Consider the following 20,991-nt stretch of genomic DNA (forward strand, 5'->3'; position numbering starts at 1 on the left):
ACATCCCCCCAGCGCCTTCGCCCGGGCTCCTCGCTCAACCCGGAACGCCTCCCCCTCTCCATCCTATGTCCTCCAGTAACTGCACAACTCGCTTAGCTCTTACCTATGCCACATGGCTATGTTTTGGTTCCCTTTTTACCTCGTATGCCTTGTTTTTCAACAAAACTGACCACCTGGTGGGCAAAGACAATGTCCTAAGCCCTGCGTTCCCTGCAGTGCTTACTACGGTGCCTTGGAAAGAAGGTATACAGCAAGCATTTGCTGTGGGATTGGTTTTTTGACCAAGCCCTTGTGATCTGATGTGAGGAAAGTAAAGTTGCTGAATCAAACAGGGTGATAACAGGTGGCTTTGGCTTGCCTCGGGCTTGGGGCGGGACGTGAGGCTTTTCTGAAGGTAAATCCCACCCCGCCTTGCGTGTCGTACCTGCCAGGTTCTCAGGTCCAACAGGTAAACCGTCCCACTGGCAGTGCCCACAGCTGCTCTTTGCCCACTGGGGGAGAAAGCCACAGCTGTGGGGGATGAGGAAACTGCCAAGGACAGGCTGGAGCTAGAGGAAGAACAGCAAGAAAAGGAGGAGATGAGGAATGAGGGGAAGGAAGAGGATGGGAATTCGTTTCTGCATTTCTGGGCCTGAATCCCCCTCTCCATGGTGACTGCGGTCTGTTCTTTACTCTCCAGTTTCAGAGAGGGCTGCAGCTTGCTCTCTGGTGGGTTTGCCAGCATCTGGGGTCAAGGGTTTTACCTTTGCTGGCCCCTCAGGGTCTGGGGTTTATTAAGCCAACGTAGCATGTGCTGGAGGTGCCATCGCTGGGAGAGCTGGGGGGCCTGGCGGCAAAGGGGCGAGTCCAGAGGCTGGTTGGCTGCCTGCTGGTGCAGAAGCAGTGGGTACTGGCTGAGGATTGAAGCCTGCTGCCCCAGGAAGGTGTGAAATACAGCAACATCAGCCTCAGGAAGCTTCTGTTCCTCATCAGGGACTGAGGAAGCTACAGAAGAGATGTGGGGTGTCGCTGGGGAGCCAGCCTGGACCCCCATTAACCCCAGCACCAAGTCAATCATATGATGTGTCTAAAATGCTAAGTCTCAAAGTGTGGCCCTCTGGTCCCACATCAGGAACATCTGTTAAAAGTACAAAGCTTTGGGTCCCACTCCAGACCTAGGAAACCAGAATCTGGGGACGCAGGGATCAGCAGTTTCAACAAGTTTCCCAGGTAATTGTAGGCCCACTAAATAAAGTGTGAGAGCCTCTGGTTTAAGAGACCTAAGCAAAAGGTCTCCGAAGAATCACTTGCTTACCCTCTTGGCCTCTTCACCTTGGAACAGAAATTCAACTGTTCTTTCCATTACACCTCCCTCTGAGCAGGCCCCCCCATGAACACACCCAGGAGCCACAGCTTGGAGAAGACTCCACCCAGTAACTCATCTCACCATAGAGGGCATGGGCCTCCAGGAGCTGAGAGATCAGACCCAGTTCCAGATGTGCGGCCACCACGTGGAGACTGGTAAGGAACTTTGCAAGAAAGCCACGGTTCCCGCTCTGGAGCTGGGAAAAGTCAGACTGGATTCATTAGGGATGTGATGAGGCTGGTGAGGAGGGACAGTCTAGTCTTGGACCCTGCCTGTACAGCTAAGACCTAGACTTAGGAGCTGGGACAAAGGACCTGAAGGACGAGGGCAGGAAAACTGAAAGGAGAAAGGTACACGGCGTTTGGGAAGGGGGTGGGGGTGATAACGGCAGTGGGGATGATGGTGGCGGTGACGGGGGAGAGGGGTCTCAGAAGAGCCAAAGAAGTTCCTTGGAAGAGGGTGCCTATAGGGTCTGGGGACTAACCAGGTGATAAGGCAGGTCTCCCAGAGCTTCAGGAGGGCAACTTCGGAAGGCACCTGAGGCATCAGGGTCACACGTCTTCCAGAGCTGAGCTGCAGGTGTGGGTCACAGGAACAGACACTGAGACGGGCTTGGCCCTGAAGCATCTCCAAAGATCACATCCCTCAGGCTACAGCAAGAGCCATCCACCCCCTGGGGTAGCAGGTGAGAGGGCCAGCTGATGTGGAGCACCAGGTCCCACGGTCAGTATCCCGGGGGTTAACTGGGCTACAGTCACCTGCGATGAGGATGTGTGCCGTCTTCTCCAGCTCTGGCCTCTTCCCATAGCGGCATTTAGCGGCTGTTCTCAGGGGCCCATCACGGAGGCAAAGCCGGGCACCAGGGCGCTCCAGGGGTCCCTCCCCTAGCAAACTGATCCCGTGTGAGGGAGAGAAGGCAGGACAAGAGGGAGGAGGCCTGTAAGTGAGCGTCTGGCACAGCTGTGGGTTCCCATTCCCACCTCAAACAGTGGTAACTTGAGTGACAGCCATTCAGGGTCTGGGAGACAAGTGTCAGGGGCTATACGGAGGGAAGGGTAGGATGAAGAGAGGATCACATGGGGCCCTGGCTCAAAGACAGGGAGGTACAGAAGTCAGTGGGAGCTCAGCTGAGGGCACCTATACCTGCGCAGACTCTGGATGAGGTAGGCAAACGAACCCATGGGGTAGGGGTCCCCGCTGTTACCAGCAGCCACTGCTTCTTCCCAGGTCTTGGTCCCCCTGGGAAGTATCCGCCATGCGCTCAACACTCCATGCAACTGGTCCACAGTCAGACCTAAAAACCCAAGCTCTCTGAGGCCCTAAACCACGCAACGTACCCATCCCCATGACACCTAGTCCCTCCTTGCACCGCTTGCTGAGGCCCCAACTGAACTGAAGGTCATCCGACCCCTGAGCCCACTCCAAGTACTGACCGCTGCGTGTGACCTCAAGAGTGGCCAAGGCTTGGGGAAAGACATCAGGGCCATGCTCTTGTTCCAAGGTACCCAGGATGTGCTGCAGCAGCAGAGGGACAGTAGCGGGCAGGGTCCGGAGTCTCTCAGACACCTGGGAGGGGACAGGGAGGGGCCTGAGTCGGTCAGGGGAGGGGGAGAAGCAGCTTTGGTTGTGTAGGGGAGGGGACAGCAGAAAAATCCGTGGGAAGGGATGACAAGGAAAGAGCGACACTGGTGGGAGAGAAGCAGGGCTGGGGGGTGTGGACGAGGAATGGGTGATCACACGATGGCAAAGGATGAGGGTGGGAGAAGGGGAGGGATGGGGATGCAAGAGGCTGAGTGGAGACTGGGAAGTGGGATTAGGACTTAGAAGATGAAGAGTGAGCGTTCACATCCTCCACTGACCTGCTCAAAGAGCGTGAAGAGCCTCAGGTGGTCAGTGACCAAGCGCAGGTAGAACGGCAGGGCTGACCCTCGCTTCACCAGCAGCAGCTGCATCTGAAGACTCAGAGGACTCAGCACAAGGACCAGAGAGCCTGCCCACAGCCAGCCCTCCACCCCCTGCCCTCCGTCCTGGCACCAAGCCCAGTGCGGGGCACCTTCTCCTCTAAGAGCCCCCACCGGGGAAGAGACCCATGGCATCACCGCAGGACACAGCCATCCCTGCCCTGCACTGCTCTAGCCAGCCAGCTCCGCTTTCAGAAAACCCCCCGTGGTTCAGCCTACCCCATTCGACAGCCACAGCTTTCTCCTGCCCTTGCCCGGACAGGCCCTGGAGAGGCCATTCACCAGGAGAAAAGGAATGGGTGACATTATAAGGAATCGCAGTTATCTTATTGACAACTTCCCTCGGCTGAGAAAATGAAGGAGCTGGTCTGCGTGGGCAGCTGCTAGCTTCAGCACCCAGGGTTCTCCCAGCTCCCAGATTCACTCCACACACCCACCCGCCCTGGCCTACACCCAACCTGGTTGTTAAAAGGTGACTCTTCCAGCCGCTTCCCGTACAGGGCCAGCTCCTCTCGCACCAGCCGGGCCCGGGCAGACGGCTCCAGAGGCCCCAGGGCCACCACATGGGCACCTCGGCTCTGCTCGAGTGTCTCCCCCAGGCCGGAATCACTGGACACACTCAGCACCAGGTGCACCCACTGTGGGATTTGGGCAACGGGGTAAAAACGTTGAAGGAAAAGGAGGAGAAGGCTGTTAGAGAGGTCCCTCTCCCTACTGCGTCCCACCCCACCTCCTTCTCACACTTACCCGGGGGAGGGTCTTAGGGATCCAGTCCAAGATCAGCTGCCCATGCTTGTCCACCAACCTGTCTGCCCCATCAATGATCAGCACCAGAGGCTGGCCAGTTTTCAGGGACTGAGCAGACTTGGGCAGCAGCCTCTGCTGCAGCTCCCACACCAGGCCCCTGTGTATGGAGGAGGAGGACCAAGGTCGGCAGGGGTGGTGTCACATGCTATCAACAAGGCTGGGCTAAGTGGGGGAGAAACACACCGGTGCGTGCTGGGGAGGGCACTTGGCTCTTGCAGCTGGCTATGCAGATAGGCACAGAGGCGTCTGAGCAAGACGAGGACAAGACCCTGGTCAGGGCGGGCCCCTGAAAAGTGGAAGAAGACTAAGGGGGCCACCGGGGCCCCATCAGGAGCTTGCAGGGCTGACACAAGGGATGCCTGCATGGGAAGAGACCAGAAAACACGGTCACATTTCACATGCACAAGCTCCCTGTTTCCCACCTCCTTAGCCCTCCTGAGCTCACACAGCCCTCCCTCCTGTCCAGGCCTCTGAGACTCTGTACCAGGAAGGTGGTCTTGCCCTGTCCCGACTGCCCGGTCACCAGGCTCAGCCTCCCCTGGTGCCGCATCAGCTTCTGCACTGTGTCCTGAACAAGGCGCGGTCGGGCAGGGCTCGGTGGGTTCTTCAGCTGCTGAAAGGCGGCCTGGACCAAGTCATCATCCTGGATGGGCACTGGCTGCTCCAGCTGGGCCGCAGGCTGAGAACACATGGGGCAGTGACTATCTATATTTCCATGCTCCTCAGGACCCCAGGCCTAAAACTCACTGTGTCCCCACCAAGTTACCTCCCACCCAGGACTACCCGGCCCACCCTACCCCCTCTCCACTCCCCTGGCCACCAGAGCTCCTGCTGACCTGTAGATAAAGCTTCTGGATCATATTCCACACATCCTGCAGAACCAGCTGCCCAAACTCCTCCAGCTCCCCAACATAGGGCCGGCCAGCCGCTACACCACCCCACTCACAGCGGTATCTGTAGGCAAAGCGAGCACAAGCAGGGTCACAGCAGGCCGGGCCCCCGTCACCACCTCGCTCCGTGCAGGTGCTCCCTACCTCTCCCAGCTCACCTGCGACAGGTGATCCCTTCCTGTCTGCTCAGGTAGCTCTTCAGTTCTGAGAGCCGATGGGCAGCCTCTTCAGACTCAGAAATAAAGTCAGACTTCCAGGCATCTGGCACAGAGCTGACCACCAAAGATACCCCAAGAGTGGGGCTGGATTCAGACCCCAGCCTCTCTCCATCCCCAACCACCAGACCTGGCTGTGGTTCCCTGAAACCCCGCAAGTGGAGATCTCCTGCAAGGCTGCTTTGGTGCTGCAAGGCAAGCCCTCTGGTCCTTGTTTCTCCATTCTAGGTCCCCCTCTTGTACTCTGAATGTTATGGAGAGAAGACACGTCCACTGAGCCTGTCTGGCCTTCTTTGGAGACTGAGGCCTGGAGGCAACAGAAGGTACCTGAGGAAGCTAGAATCCCGGAAGTAGATGAGAGGCTGGGCAGAGGGCTGCAGGCGGAGGCCCCGATTCAGGAACTGCATCACCTCCATCTCCGTCACAGAGCGACCTGAAGGGTACTGCCGGGCCTGCAGGCAGAGGCCAGAGAGCAGGAAGGTTCAGTCCTGGTCACACGAACCCCTCTTCTGAGACCTGCCAAGACCCCAGGGCCCCTTCATCTCAGTAATGTTCCTCTCTCCCTCCAGATACAAGCCAATAAAATATAGCTAATAGCTAATGTTGATTGAATGCCTTTCACATGTTGAGCATTTTTTTTGAGCATTTTAAAAATAGATTTCTAATTCTTATAATAACCCTGCAATGTAGACATCACTGTTTCTCTTTAATATATGGAGAAGTTGAGGCTAGATTAAGATAAACCGTTTTCCATAAAGCCGCACAATGACAGAAGGGAGATCAGAACCCAGCTCTGTCTGACGGCAAAGCCTAATCAGCCCTACCACTTACCTCTCGCACCCCATGGCCAACCCAGAGGTATTTCCCAAAGGAATTCCCTCATCTAGGACTCGATCACTCACAGAACCTCCTACCTGTGTTTCACTTCAAGTCTCAAGGCTCTGCCTGTGCAGAGTCCCAGGGTTCTAGACACACCGAGGCTTCTCGCATCCCTGCCCCAACCTTGTCTGCCTTACCCAGAGGAAGTGAGGATGGTCAGGGAGGCTGTAGTTGGGGGGAACATAGCCATAGCGGGAGCCCAGGATGCCCACAAACAGCTGCGAGTTCTCCACCTCCCCTAGGCACACTTCCAGCTGCCTGCAGGATGGTTATAGGGGCGTCGTGTCAGGGAGACGGGGCTCTGGCTCACAACCGATAGCATCCAAAGAGCACCCCGTACCCTTGGCACTCAGCCACCCTGCAGCCCCAGCCCTGCCCAGGTCAGCTCCCCCACTCAAGTCCCTCATCGCCGACCCAGCCCCTCTTCTCTGTGGCCCCCATACCTGTTCCGACGGGTCTCCTCCTCGGTGACGCCCCAGCGCAGGTCGATGGCATGAAGGCTGATGCAGTGGGGGGCCGCTCGGGCCTGCAGTGCTGGCAGCAGGGACCTCAGCAGCAGGTCCCGCTCCCCATTCATGTCCCGGAAAGTGGAGGAAATAAAAAGCCGGACGCTGCGCCATCTGCAGGAAAGCCAGGGATCAGCCCACAGCCCAGCTCCACACACAGGGCTGTGACCTCCCCTCAGCACTGACAAGCCAGATACAGCAGACTGCAGGGGGGGAGTCCAGCAGGCCTCCAGAGAATAACCTGCTTGTAACCTCAACTGCAGAGCCTAGAAATTAAACCCCACCTGGCGACTGCCAGTGCAAGGGGCACAGGTTCGGAGAACTAAGATCCCACGTGCCACGCGGCGTGGCCAAACATAAATAAATAAATAAACCCACTTGCCATTTCTCGGGCACCCCTCCTGTGTCAGCAATAATTATTACGCACCTACACTCTGCCCATGAAATGCTCATGACAGCACTGTGAGGTAAGCACAAGCATTACCTCCATTGTACTGATCAAGAAACTACAGCTTAAGACATCAAGCAACTAGCCCAAGTTTCAAGCTACTATGTGGCAAAGCCAGGATGGAAAAGCCAGAGCCTGCGCCCCTGAGCCCTCTGCCTGAGCCCTGGTGCCTGCCACGCGCCTCGCATCCTAACTCCTTTCCCTAGTAGAGAAATGGGCATGCTCACCGTCTGTGTTAGAGACACCCCTACCTGGGAAAGAGGAAGCATTCCTCAGCGAATAGAACAAGCAGCATCCCTACAGTCAGAATTTCAGTCACCTGAGTCTCTCTGGGTTTCGACTGAAGCCCCTCCCAATTCACAAAGGCATAAAACACAGACTGACCCAAGCTGGAAAACAGGAGCCAAGGGGCTTGGAGTATTCTCTTCCAGTGGCCGGAGAGACTGGACCTCTGTCTTCCCTGGGGGCGGTGGAATCTTGAATATTTTGTCCATTTGGCCTACATGTTCTAGAAGGCGGGAGGCCCCACGCTCTGCAATGAACCTGACATAAAGAGTGACAAAATAAACGAGAGCGAAATAGCAGAGTGAGAATCAGGAAGATCTTCCAAGGGGGCAGGGGACAAAGATATGGCTAGATTAGGTTCACCCAGTTAACTGGAGCTCCTTAAGAAGATGACCATAAACAGTAAATGTAGACTTAAAATAAGCAAGGCAGCAGAACCACAGGAATGAAAGAACAAAGAAGAAACCCAGTTATAGCCTCTTCTGCTGTGTGCATGGTTATCATAGGCTTTCTGTTGAGCCAGGGGCAACTGGGCTAAATGAAGATGTAAAGATTAAGGTTATTCTAGTCTGGGCTTGATCAGCTCTGTACCAGCCATGAAAGCTCCCTGGAGAGGGAGGGAAGTGTATGAGGCTTCCTAACAGGAGTAGGGGGCAATGGGTGGCATCCAAAGGAAAAGGCAGGGGAAAAAAAACAAATAAATGGGAATCCTAGTAGCGGAGAGAAAAACAAAGTTAAAAGATTTCTGGATCTGGCATAAATAAATAAAGTTAACATGGAATTTCCTCTGAAACGGAATGGAACAGAGGCCACAGAGAATGAATAGAAGTGATGTGACCAACTCTTGAGTTGTTCCCTTAAAAGCAAACAGCACAATCTCCCATGTCCCCTTTTCTCCTTTCCTGCTAGATGTAATACAAAAATAATGGCTGGAGCTGGAGCAGCCATCATGAACTATGAGGTGGAAGCAGAGTATTTGAGGATGGTAGAGCAACAGATAGAAGATGCCCAGGTCCCTGTAATACTGTGCTGTTGCCATGCTTAGACAGCTGTAAAAGAGGAATAAACTTTTATCTTGCTTTAAAAAGGAAGTGGGGACTTCCCTGGTGGTGCAGTGATTAAGAATCTGCCTGCCAATGCAGGGGACATGGGTTCGATCCCTGGTCCAGGAATTCCTGATCCCACATGCTGCAGAGCAACTAAGCCCGTGTGCCACAACTACTGAAGCCCATGCGCCTAGAGCCCATGCTCCACAACAAGAGAAGCCACCGCAATGAGAAGCCCGCACACCGCAACGAAGAGAAGCCCCCGCTCGATGCAACTAAAGAAAGCCACCGCAATGAGAAGCCCGCACACCGCAACGAAGAAAGCCCCCGCACGCAGCAATGAACACCCAACGCAGCCAAAAATAAAATAAATAAATTTATTTAAAAAAAAGGAAGTGAACAGAGCAGAGGCCACAGATAATCTCTAAAAGATGTTCTAACAAAGCCCCCTACCTCTCCAGTGTCCATCCTGTACTCACTTCAGTATCCCGTCAGTGCAGCCTGAGAGTGTCACGTCATTGGGATTCAAATCTGTGTATCTGGTAAAGGAAGAGTAGTCACTACCAGTCAGAGACAGTGCCAAGAACACAGAGTCACTGCCCCTAACATCCTAGGATGGACACCCTACCTGTGCACTTTTAATAGGGTTCTGTGCTAGGCTGGGACTGGGGTGGACCATCACGAAGGGGTATGGAGCCAGCCTGAAGACTTCAGAGAAGGTTCTAGCACTTGAAGTGCAATAGAGGTAAGAGACAGAAATGGGGAGGGGTCTGGTGAGTGGGAGTGTCCCACGCTTTAGTAGAGGTAGACGGGAAATATGGATCTCTATCTGCTGGCACTGGGCAAGGAATGTGAGCGCCCTTACAGGTAACCTGTCCTTCTTAGGAGAACACCAACAAAGAGGCACTTGGGATTCACGTGCTGCCAGAAAAGCTGTTTGGCTGCATTTATCAGTTTCTCATTTGTAGTTTGGCCAAAGACGATGACCCTGTCCACCTGTAAGATGAAAAGGGAGGGACTAAGATGAGGAACAGAGGGATAGTAGAGGTACCAAAGAGCTCAGGACATCAAGAGACAGGTCTCTGAGGACTGGGGAATTAGGAGAACTCTGAGGTGGGGGGAAAACAGCCTTTTCTGAGAGCACTCAGGGTGGGAAAGCCCACTCCACCCTGACTTGAGGGGCATCAAAGTAGAGTTTGGGGTTGGCAAGACATGGAAGCAACCTAAGTGTCCATCAGCAGATAAATGGATAAGGAAAATGTGGTATATGGGATTCCCTGGCGGTCCAGTGGTTAGAATACCGTGCTCTCACTGCTGAGGGGCTGGGTTCAATCCCTGGTTGGGAAACTAAGATCCCACAAGCCACATGGTACAGCCAAAAAAAAAAAAAAAAAAAAAAAGGAAATATGGTGTGTGTACATATGTATATATATATACACATACATTATATATAAATGTGGTGTATGTATATACATTTAGTGTGTATATACATGTATACATACACACATACACACACACACAATGGAATACTACTCAGCCATAAAAAAGAACAAAATTTTGCCATTTGCAGCAACATGGGTAGACTTGGAGGGCATTATGCTAAGTGAAATAAGTCAGACAGAGAAAGAAAAATACTGTATGATATCAGTTATATGTGGAATCTGAAAAATACAACAAACTAGTGAATAAAACAAAACAGAAGCAGAGTCACAGATACAGAGAACAAACTAGAGGTTACCAGTGGCAGGGGGATAATATGGGGTGGGGGGGTGAGGTACAAACTACTGGGTATAAGATAGCTCAAGGACGTATTGTACAACAGGCGGAATATAGTCAATATTTTGTAATAACTGTACATGGAAAGTAGCCTTAAAAATTGTATTAAAATTTTTTTAATTTTTAATAAAAATAAAAATTTAACATAAAGTGGAGTTTGGGGTGGGGCAGTGTGTAGCTGGTCATTCAGGCTGACAAGAGCTGACTGTCAAACTTTTAGGAATTCTGTGAGCCAGCTGTTAAACATGGACCGCCATTAAATATTAAATTGTATAAGCTTATAATTGAATAAATTTTTTTAAAAACAAAGGTAATAAATACTAAAAAATCATTACTTCCTAATTATTTTACTACATTTCACTATTATCTACTCTTGACCTTATTTACATTTACTTTATCTCTACTGTGGAAATACTATACAAACTGTGCTACTGAGTACCTCTGAGTACCTCCTCCCCACTCTGTGTTCACTGACAGCACTTTGGTAGCTTGAAATCAGCCATGGAAGGAGTATTTACATCATGGAAATTAGCAAATGCTATTAACCAAGACTTACTTTTCCAGATTGCTGGTTGTTAAATATTTACCAGCATGCCACTGAGTAGGGGGTTGCAGCCAGCAGGGTATTGTGCATAGCGTGCAAGGAAGCTTTGAGAAATGAGATACATCAGTGTGGAGGAAAATGTTGGGGAGGGGAGGGTTTCTCAGGGACTGGGCAGTACTCACAGGGACCCTTTGGGTAGCCAGGGACAGCAAGTACTTCCCAAAAGTAGGCAGGGACCATTCACACTTTCCATCCGACTCCTGAAGGAAAGAGACTCGTGTCATGTGGTTGCATGGGAGATGATCATTAAACAACAAATACTATAGTCTGCTCAAGAAATCTTCAAAACTGAGGGACTTCCCTGGTGGCGCAGTGGATTAAGATTCTGTGCTCCCCATGCAGGGGGCCTGGGTTCCATCCCTGGTCAGGGAACTAGATCCCATGTGCATGCCACAACTAAGAGTTCACATGCCACAACTAAGGAGCCTGTGTGCCGCAACTAAGGAGCTGGTGAGCTGCAACTAAGGGTCCCAGGAGCCACAACTAAGGAGCCCACCTGCCGCAACTAAGACCTGGTGCAACCAAATAAATAAATAAATAAATAAATGTTTTTAAAAAAAAGAAAGAAAGAAATCTTCTAAACTGAGTATAACCGAGCCTTTCCTATTCAGGCTGTTCCCAGGCCTCTGTCTATTCACGTATATTTGCATGGTGGGTGTCTGACCTGGACTTGAGCTTGGAGTTTGGTGGCAGTCTTCAGGATACCTTCCTCTGCCTTAATCACAGCAGTCTTCAAAGTGCCACTTCCACACAGCAAGACATCCACCTGCTCTGTCCGTGTCATCATCATTGCAATCAACAGCAGCACATAGTTCAGAGGGGGCTGATTGGACAAGCATCAGGGTAAAATAAGACTCCCCTATTTTAGAATCCACCTTTGCCCACCCAGCTCTAGAGGCCAAACGTCTCCACTGGTTGGGGAAAAGTGGACAAAATCCCCAATTAAGATGGGGCAGCTTCAGCAGCCCAGGAAGAGTTGACCAGGTAGGAAGGTGGAGAAGGGCCAGGATCCCTGCCCAAATTCAACACTGGGATGTAAGGAGGTGAAAGTGACACATATTTTGGTGACAGAAATTTAGAGAGTATTAAGGACCAGCCAAATGTGAAAGGTTAGTGCTATGATCCACGAACATGCTTGAGACCACATTCTAGGAATTATCCCTAGGAACCAAGGTCTGATACTGGGAAGCAAATGCATGTCACTTATTTTAGTTCTGAGTGTTTGCCTGGGAGAACCAGGTCTGGGAACAGGATGCCTCTCAGGATCTCCAGCATCCTACCAACATCACCCCATCTTTTTATTCTTTTACCCCTTGTGGGTTGCTCTTGGGAAGGATCCTGTCTGCATCAGCATCTGTCAGATAGACCAAGAGGGTGCGGCCTGGCAGCGGGGGTAGGCTGTGTTTGACGGAGAGGTTCACAGCTGTCTCCAGGGCCTGTCGATACTGAGCCAGCATCACACGGTCATATTTCCACTGTCTGCAGGCAGGAAACAAACAGACAGGGGGGTCACTGTTTGCCACTTTGAGGCAGATGGGAAGATGAGAACTTGCCACTCAAGTATAAAGTCTTCACCCCCTCCACAGCCCATCTCCAATGTCAGTAGAGAAAACGTGGACAGAGCTTCCCTTGGCCCCCATTCTATAAGACTATCCTAATCCATTCTCACGGCAGGAGAGAAGTCATCTTAAGACCCATTCTCTGAAATCGCTTGCCACGCTGACCACATCAATCCATACTTACTTCATGAGGCAAGATTTAACTGCTACATATTTTTACATTGTAATTTAAAGAACACATGCTAACTTCTTCCTCTAAAAAATGGCAATTAAAGGAGAAAGAATCGAACATTCATCCCACCTTTCCAAGACAATCTCTATTTCAAAGTAACTAAATAGGTTTACTTCATGAGGAAAGTTCTTTTTAGAGTTCCAGCTAATAAATATGGGAATGATAGAAAACCCCCATTCTGCAACTGCTAATGAAACAATTGATTCGGGCATAGACTATCAAATGGATAAACCATTAACCTTACAGTGGAGAAATCAGGCTACCATAACCTAAAAGCACTGATCAATCATCAACACTATGAGTGGGACCACTAGGCTTCTGGTGCCTCCTGATCCTGTGTCCTACCAGGAGACAAAAATTCTGGTGGTCTTACTCATTGTGTACAAAGGATCACCTACGAAATATTCATGTAAGAAAAAAGTTAAATATGAATCTATTCAAGCTTTTAGAGATAATGCCCAGGGTACACGAAATACAGAAACAAGTGAGATGACACTGGAGAAGTAGACAAATCTAGAATATGGGACATTCTGTGGGGCCCCCTGAACCTGATTTCCACAGCAAGTCAATGGCATGAAAACAATTAAAAGATTTTAAGAGATTTAAGTAAATCTGGGACTTCCCTGGTGGCACAGTGGTTAAGAATCCGCATGCCAATGCAGGGGACACGGGTTCAAGCCCTGGTCCGGGAAGATCCCACATGCCACGGAGCAACTAAATCCGTGCGCCACAACTACTGAGCCTGCGCTCTAGAGCCCACGAGCCACAACTACTGGGCCCGCGAGCCACAACTACTGAAGCCCGTGTGCCTAGAGCCCATGCTCCACAACAAGAGAAGCCACCGCCATGAGAAGCCCATGCGCTGCAACCAAGAGTAGCCCCCGCTCGCCTCAACTAGAGAAAGCCTGTGCGTGGCAACAAAGACCCAATGCAGCCAAAAATAAAATTAATTAATTAATTAATTTAAAAGAGATTTAAGTAAATCTTAATAACTACATGTAATGTGTGTATGCCTTGTTTGGATCCTGATTTGAATAAACCTGTGAAATGATACTTTTGAGACAACTGGGAAATTTGAATATAGACTAGGTAATAAACGATAATACCAAGGAATTATTTTCAGTTCCGTTAGGTATATTAATGACATTCTGATTATACAAGAAAATGTCTGTTTTAAGAGACACATGTGAAATATGGAGGGGTGAAATAAGATGTATCATATTATTTGGCATTTGTTTTTTTAAAATATCTTCAAAAAAAAAGAAAAGAAGGGAAGAGAGGGATCAGGAAAGGAAGGCTGATAAAATCTAGATTTTCACTGAAAGTGGCTAACAGTTTCACGGGAGTCCATTATATTATTCTCATTACTTTTGTACATGTTTAAATTTTTTCATAGTTTTTTTAATCTAGAGAATCCAGCAGTCTCTACCAGTGCTATCCAGTAGAAATAAATTACAATTAATGAAATGAAATTAAATTGAAATTACACATGTAATGTAAGGTTTTCTAGCAGCCACATTTTAAAAAGTAGAAAGAAACAGGACACATTAATATTACATTTAATTTAGCCTTATATATATATATTTTTTCACTTCAACATGTAATTAATACAAAAATTACAAATGAGATATTTTACATCCTTTTTCACACTGCCCCGAAATCTAGCACATCTCAGTTCCCATTAGCCACATTTCAACTGCTCAATAGCCACCTGTGGCTAGTGGCTACCAAACTGGCCAGCAAAGACATCCTGTTTGGACTGCATCCTCAGCTTAATTCTTTAATGGCCCCATGTTCTGCCACTGATTCACTGATTCAGGCGAGTCCTGGCCACTGAGTCCTACTAGAAGGTTAGATGAGCCCTGCATTTGTCTTGAATGAAAATGAATGAAGATACTGTGGATGCATCTAAAAGGACAGAGTGCTGGGACTTCATCAAGCTTACAGAACAGGTTTTATTCCTGACTTTGAGTCTGCTTGATGATAACTACCTTTACATGTGTCAAAAGAAAAAGGAGGGCTTCCCTGGTGGCGCAGTGGTTGAGAGTCTGCCTGCCGGTGTGGGGGACACGGGTTCGAGCCCTGGTCTGGGAAGATCCCACGTGCCGCGGAGCAACTGGGCCCGTGAGCCACAACTACTGAGCCTGCGCGTCTGGAGCCTGTGCTCCACAACAGGAGAGGCCGCGATAGTGAGAGGCCCGCGCACCGCGATGAAGAGTGGCCCCCGCTTGCCACAACTAGAGAAAGCCCTCGCACAGAAACGAAGACCCAACACAGCCAAAAATAAATAATAAATAAATAATAAATAAATTAAAAAAAAAATTTGTTTCTTTTAAAAAAGAAAAAGGAAAGTGAATGGGTCAGAAAATACACAGAGGAGAGAAACAAAAAGAAAAACAAACAGATATCACAGAGAAGAAAAAGAAAGAAAATGTGAACCAGAGCATAAGCAGAGAGGCACTATCATGTACTAATAGGAAGGGAAGTGCTACACAGGCTGAAGGAGTCCACAGAAACCAATAAGGCAATCACAGATAATAGAGTGGAGGCCCAAACACAGATTTTGTTTCATGATCTCTCTACAGGACAATGTTAAAGACAAAGTTTGCTTGTCCCAGCCATTGGGATGACTGACAAGCATGTCTTTGCAGAATAAAAGCTGGGGTTTCCAGATGACTCCCAAGCCCTTTCAGGGTGCCTCTTGTTGCCCACCCTTTGCTCCCAGATAGCACACACTCACACACACACCTGGCCTTGTGTATTTTCAGCTTCTTCCGCTTGAGCTGCCCATATATCACGGGGATCATCATTGCTGCCCGAAGTTCCCGACGACTTGGTTTGTAAAACTGCCGCGAATAGGCATACTTCTTGCCATATCTTGTGTTTTTCATTATTATCCGCTTTATCAGTTTTGTGTTGGAAGGAAGTGGCAACTCTGGGTGGCGACAGGTAAGTATCTGAGTCAGGCAGCTTCTATTCCCTCATCTTGTCTTCCCATCAGTGCCTGTCCTGAGTCCTGATCCTTTGGGCTGGCCAGTGTCTGACCTCTGCCCACCCCATACCCTGAGACTGGAAGGCAAGAGGCTGAAAATACCAGTGCTGCTGTCTCATCTATCCTCAGGCATGAGAGACAAACAGGAGTTGGAAGAAGAGAGATAATACCGTTCTTTTTGAGTTGAGCCTCAAAGTCATTGATGGAATCATGAGCATTAAGGAATCTGAATGGAAACTGCCGACTGTTGATCACTGACTTCTGCAAAGCAAGAGAGGGGTCATGAGCAGAGGACCAGGAAGCATGGGGAGCATCAGAGGCTCCAGGGACCAGGAAGATGAGATAACCACTCTAGTAGACCTGTGGGAAGGTGAGGAAGACCAAAATAGACACTAGATAAAGGTGGAGAAGAATAAAGAAAGATGTCATGCGAGAATACGAGGAAAGGAGAGGAAGTAACAGAAGGTTCCCTGTTTCTTTTATATCAGACTCCCTCTGAAGTTAGTTAAATCACAGAAATGATCTCAGAAAATAAAAAGGAAAGTTCTTATACTCTATACTCAAAGGGATGATGAACCCCCAAACCTGTCTCCCTCAACCTATCTGAATCTCCATATCTGTTTACAACCCATACGGACATAGCTTGGTGGCTATGACCTTCCCCAGCCACTAGGAGAAGGCTGGCTCCCTGCCCCTCACACGTACAGCATGCTGGAGTCTCTGGAGCACAAGCTTGTGGTGGCGGGTGCTGATTCCAACCCGCAGCAGGTTGCGCAGATTCCGAAGCATGGCCATGAAGGGAAGCTTCCCACTGTCTGCGGAAGGTAGGACATAGGGTGAGAAAAGCAAACGAAGGATGAGTGAGAGAGGTCAGAGACCAGAGCCATACAGAATGTTCTGGTTGGAGCAAATGAGGTACGAACATATGATCTATCCTACCCAAAATGTTTTAAAGGTCTGGAAAGATAACAACTGGGTTGCCTGAGCTTGGAGCAAAACCTAATCAACACTGTTTATGGGATTAGCTATTTCAATAAACGACTTAGGGTATCGCTTTGTCTGCTGGCTCCAGCCCTGAGATTGCACTCAACAGGCAAAATACATTCTCTAATCCACAGTAATGACTTCCAAAGTTTTTAGATGGCTGAAAGAGAAACTTCCTAGTGTAATCTTATAAATTATATACACGTAGTACAATCATTAGTTAATATTTCAAGGCAGGATATACATTTAAAGTAAAGGTTCACCATTAACTGTAAGTGTAAATTGATATTTCAAATAGTCTTCTTGATAATTCTTAAGTTTTTTGGTCAATGTCTTGTATGAGCTGATTAAATAGTCATCATTTTTTATTTAAAGATAGGTGAGGGCTTCCCTGGTGGCGCAGTGGTTAAGAATCCGCCTGTCAATGCAGGGGACACGGGTTTGAGCCCTGGTCCGGGAAGATCCCACATGCCGCGGAGCAACTAAGCCCGTGCGCCACAACTACTGAGCCTGCGCTCTAGAGCCTGCGAGCTACAACTACTGAAGCCCGTGCACCTAGAGCCCGTGTTCCGCAACAAGAGAAGCCACCGCAATGAGAAGCCGCGCACCGCAACGAAGGGTAGCCCCCGCTCGCTGCAACTAGAGAAAGCCCGCACGCAGCAACGAAGACCCAATGCAGCCAAAAATAAATATAAGTAAAATAAATAAATAAAATAAATTAAAAAATTTTTTTAATAAATTAAAAAAATAAAGATAGGTGAAAAAGGGACTTCCCTGGCGGTTCAGACTCTGCACTTCCACTGCTGGGGGCACGGGTTCGATCCCTGGTCAGGGAACTAAGATCCCGCATGCCACACGGTACAGCCAAAAAAATTTTTTAATTAAAAAAATAATAAAAGAAAAATAAAATAAAGATAGGTGAGAAAGATTCACCCTGAAGCAGAATTTCACTTCTGTCACTTTTTATTGTTCACTTGTCCCTGTGATATTAGTATTACCTTCAAGTCATAGTTTCTTTTTTTTTTTAATTATTTATTTATTTCCGGCTGCCTCGGGTCTTCATTGCTGCGTGCGAGCTTTCTCTAGTTGCGGCAAGCGGGGGCTGCTCTTCGTTGCGGTGCACGGGTTTCTCATTGCAGTGGCTTCTCTTGTTGCAGAGCAGGGGTTCTAGGCGTGCGGGCTTCTGTAGTTGTGGCACGCGGGCTCAGCAGTTGTGGCTCACGGGCCCTAGAGCGCAGGCTCAGTAGTTGTGGCGCACAGGCTTAGTTGCTCTGCGGCATGTGGGATCTTCCCAGACCAGGGACCGTACCCGTGTCCCCTGCATTGGCAGGCAGATTCTTATCCACTGCGCCACCAGGGAAGTCCCAAGTCATAGCTTCTTAATAATCTTTTTAAGGCTTATGTCAATTTTAGAGGGTTAGTTTGGTTAATACTGAAAAATTCTAAATCCATTTACAATTCAGAGATAAGCTGCAACAAGTCTCATTATGCAGAAACCAAAAAAGAGTGAGGGGGCCCCATCAATGCCCTTGTATTGTGGAACTCCTCCTCTTCCTCAATAAGCCTCAACTATCATACATGACACATAACCATGTAACATGAACTAAGTGACTACAGGGGTTCAATATGTATAGTAAACATTGGAAACATTCTTTCTTTTAGATAAAGGTCAACATAAATAGGAGGTGTGATATTTTTCCTGGCTACCACCCAGAGACGCATTCAGACTACATTACAGACCAGGCCTATTAGTCCCCACCCACATCCCAGGCACTAGCCCTACCATCAGCAGCTTTCATTGGGAAAGTGGTGGTACCTTTTTTAAGGTGATGTAAGTCTCATTTGAATTATAGCTAGAAAGCTTTAAGCCTGCTGGAAGTCTTGGGGTTCTCCAATCATAATACTTCTGATTTACAGACTGTGTAGAACAATTATGTTGTATACGCAATGTAAATGATGTGTGACAACTCATGAACTATTTCATCCTCTGTCAACTCATTAGTTTTGCTCAAATGTTGCTATGTATGAAAGATTTTCTAGATCACTTGATAAGAAATTAAGTTCAATATCATATTTATTGACTAGATGAATAAATGAATGTTCATCCTACAAATTGAGAAATTCACTGATTTCATTCCAAATAATTCATTAATGAGTTGTTAATGACCCTCTGGTTTCCAAAGAGGGATCTGTACATCTAATTATATTTTATCTTATATTTTATAGTTATATTTATTTTTATTTATATTTATTTTCATATCTACATTTATATAATTATATGTTATATAGTTCCTAAAGTACATAATTGATTAGTACATGTATAAAAATTTTTAAAATATATATATACATATATTCTGGTGTATCCCAAAAATTGTTTCTGCAATAAATGATCTAGTGGTCTGGAGACCACTGGTTTAGATTATGGGCATTGGTCTCAACCAAAATAAACAGCACAGTTTTAATTTTCAGAGGCAGAGGGAGGGAAGGGGAGATGATGCATACTAGAATCACCAACACATGCTGACTGCCATCCAGGCTCCTTTATCCTACTCTACCCAAAGTTGTACCAAACATTGCAGAATAAGTTGTCAAGCATGTGTGTGTGTGTATGTGTGTGTGTGTGTGTGTTTTAATTCTCATGTGATTCTGATACATACAGCACCAGTGACAACCCCAAAGTGGGAGGAACGATAAGCAGTTAAGCTTTTTGGGCTGCCCTGCGTACAACCTATAAATGGCAGCTTACAGAGCAATAAAAGCCAACTTGGGCTTCTGAAGCTCCAACATATGAAGTCCACAAAACTCAAGCAGTCAAAAGGGCTACAGTCAGGTATTTTTCAACAGAAGGAAGTTGACTTCAAAGATGAAAGAAGACATAAAAGAAAAAGTGGAATAGGAAGATCCTTCTATAGTTAAAAATAAACTAGCAAAAAAACAGACAGAAAGAGAAGACTGCAAGTAACTTGGTCTTCCCCATTTGAATTCTTTTTATCAGTGTGGGCAAATTACCTAAAACATCCACGTCCTAAAAAATGGGTTTTGGTGGAGATTCCAGTATGCCACGTACTAGTCCTACCTTGTTTGGATGAGTTACACAGATATTGACACAAGTGAAATCAGATAGAAGGTACTGCTTTTGTCATGTGTTGATAAAGGCCTGTGTATCACCTAAGCACGTCTGGAATTATGACCTACCTATGATGCCAGTGCTACTCAAAGCAGGTGCCACTGTTCACTTTGGTGTGGTCAATGGCAGACCTGATAAATCCAATCATTTTCAGTGATGGAACTGCCAAGTAAGAGAATAACTGCACCATGCCATGGAAAGCTTCTAGTCAGGGTCCAAAATGTAGAGGCATGAATGAGGAAGAGAGGAAAGGAGTGTGACGGTCAAGGTTACTCTACCGATGAGTTCCTCCCAGACGGAAGCTTTGTTCCCCCACAAGCTCAGCTCTCGCTCCCAGGTCTCTGGCTTAGCAAGCTTCATCCGCTTCCCGGCTCTGCTAGAATCCCAGGGCCCCGGGAGGCGACTTCGAGAAAAGGCCTGTAGGTTGGAGGGGTATCTGGAACAGAGGAGGAAAAACTTATGATTTCAAAGCCAGCTGAAAATAACTGAGAAAAGGAATGGTGAAGTCAGTCAAAGCCAGTGAGTCACATTTAAGGCCAGGTCTGCCCAAACTAATGTTGCTGGGGTCCAACTACAGGGCTTGGGGCCATGGGTGTTGAAGAATCAGGGCATTACCCGGATGCAGCGTGTACTCAGGGTACATCTTCTCACCTGCAGCCCAGCAGGGCCTGGACAAGCTGTGCAGGCTCATGGATGTGCAGTCTCTGTACCAACTTCTTCAGGGTGAAACTTGGCTCATTCTTTTTCTCTGACACTGCACTGCAGGTTGCCTCAAACTGTGGAAATATCCGCAAGTCCCACAGGGGTCATTCAATCTATGACCATGGTCACTTTCTTCAGAAAACAAAAACCAAGACTATCCTACACCTATGGTAATTTCTTTCCCCAAAGTAGCTTTGGGCAAAGAATAGGAATAGAGGGCAAAACTCTCCAACAGCAAGAGTTTCTGTGATGAACATAACAGAGTAGGTCTATGGGGTCACCGTGTTTCATTTACACAAGGTTGAACTATCAATGGTTAACATGGGATGACTGGTTTGTGGAAAGCAAGATGGGGATTGAATAAACAGAAAACACCTTGTTCTTAGAGGGAGGGAGAGGGAAAAGCAGCTCTTATTTAAATCACTGAGACCTGGGGCTTCCCTGGTGGCACAGTGATTAAGAATCCGCCTGCCAATGCAGGGTACACGGGTTCGAGCCCTGATCCGGGAAGATGCCACATGCTGCAGAGCAACGAAGCCCGTGAGCCACAACTACTGAGCCCGCGCACTGCAACTACTGAAGCCCACGCGCCTAGAGCCCGTGCTCCGCAGCAAGAGAAGCCACTGCAATGAG

General features: G+C 48.3%; 1 protein-coding gene across 5 annotated transcripts in view; it reads right to left on the minus strand.

Moving 5' to 3' along the window:
• Positions 1 to 20,991, minus strand: part of TEP1 (telomerase associated protein 1) — a 40,701-nt gene that overhangs the window by 9,300 nt on the left and 10,410 nt on the right. For all 5 annotated transcript variants that reach the window (XR_009699408.1, XM_061180561.1, XM_061180563.1 and 2 more), the window contains 28 exons: positions 20,308 to 20,432; positions 19,935 to 20,092; positions 16,251 to 16,360; positions 15,716 to 15,806; positions 15,302 to 15,488; positions 12,073 to 12,241; positions 11,427 to 11,585; positions 10,885 to 10,962; positions 9,248 to 9,378; positions 8,862 to 8,921; positions 7,436 to 7,594; positions 6,541 to 6,717; positions 6,235 to 6,355; positions 5,546 to 5,670; positions 5,162 to 5,275; positions 4,950 to 5,067; positions 4,598 to 4,792; positions 4,297 to 4,472; positions 4,054 to 4,210; positions 3,765 to 3,944; positions 3,205 to 3,297; positions 2,779 to 2,911; positions 2,489 to 2,639; positions 2,104 to 2,237; positions 1,830 to 1,918; positions 1,427 to 1,541; positions 744 to 984; positions 425 to 548 (listed from right to left, as the gene is read on the minus strand). Coding sequence is in view for 4 of the 5 variants with exons in the window: in XM_061180561.1 (XP_061036544.1) it covers positions 425 to 548; positions 744 to 984; positions 1,427 to 1,541; positions 1,830 to 1,918; positions 2,104 to 2,237; positions 2,489 to 2,639; positions 2,779 to 2,911; positions 3,205 to 3,297; positions 3,765 to 3,944; positions 4,054 to 4,210; positions 4,297 to 4,472; positions 4,598 to 4,792; positions 4,950 to 5,067; positions 5,162 to 5,275; positions 5,546 to 5,670; positions 6,235 to 6,355; positions 6,541 to 6,717; positions 7,436 to 7,594; positions 8,862 to 8,921; positions 9,248 to 9,378; positions 10,885 to 10,962; positions 11,427 to 11,585; positions 12,073 to 12,241; positions 15,302 to 15,488; positions 15,716 to 15,806; positions 16,251 to 16,360; positions 19,935 to 20,092; positions 20,308 to 20,432 (3,870 nt within the window). In the remaining variant the exon portion in view is untranslated. The remainder of the gene's footprint in view (positions 1 to 424; positions 549 to 743; positions 985 to 1,426; positions 1,542 to 1,829; positions 1,919 to 2,103; positions 2,238 to 2,488; positions 2,640 to 2,778; positions 2,912 to 3,204; positions 3,298 to 3,764; positions 3,945 to 4,053; positions 4,211 to 4,296; positions 4,473 to 4,597; positions 4,793 to 4,949; positions 5,068 to 5,161; positions 5,276 to 5,545; positions 5,671 to 6,234; positions 6,356 to 6,540; positions 6,718 to 7,435; positions 7,595 to 8,861; positions 8,922 to 9,247; positions 9,379 to 10,884; positions 10,963 to 11,426; positions 11,586 to 12,072; positions 12,242 to 15,301; positions 15,489 to 15,715; positions 15,807 to 16,250; positions 16,361 to 19,934; positions 20,093 to 20,307; positions 20,433 to 20,991) is intronic.

Source organism: Eubalaena glacialis, chromosome 2 (assembly GCF_028564815.1).
Source record: "Eubalaena glacialis isolate mEubGla1 chromosome 2, mEubGla1.1.hap2.+ XY, whole genome shotgun sequence".
Classification (NCBI taxonomy): Eukaryota; Metazoa; Chordata; class Mammalia; order Artiodactyla; family Balaenidae; genus Eubalaena; species Eubalaena glacialis.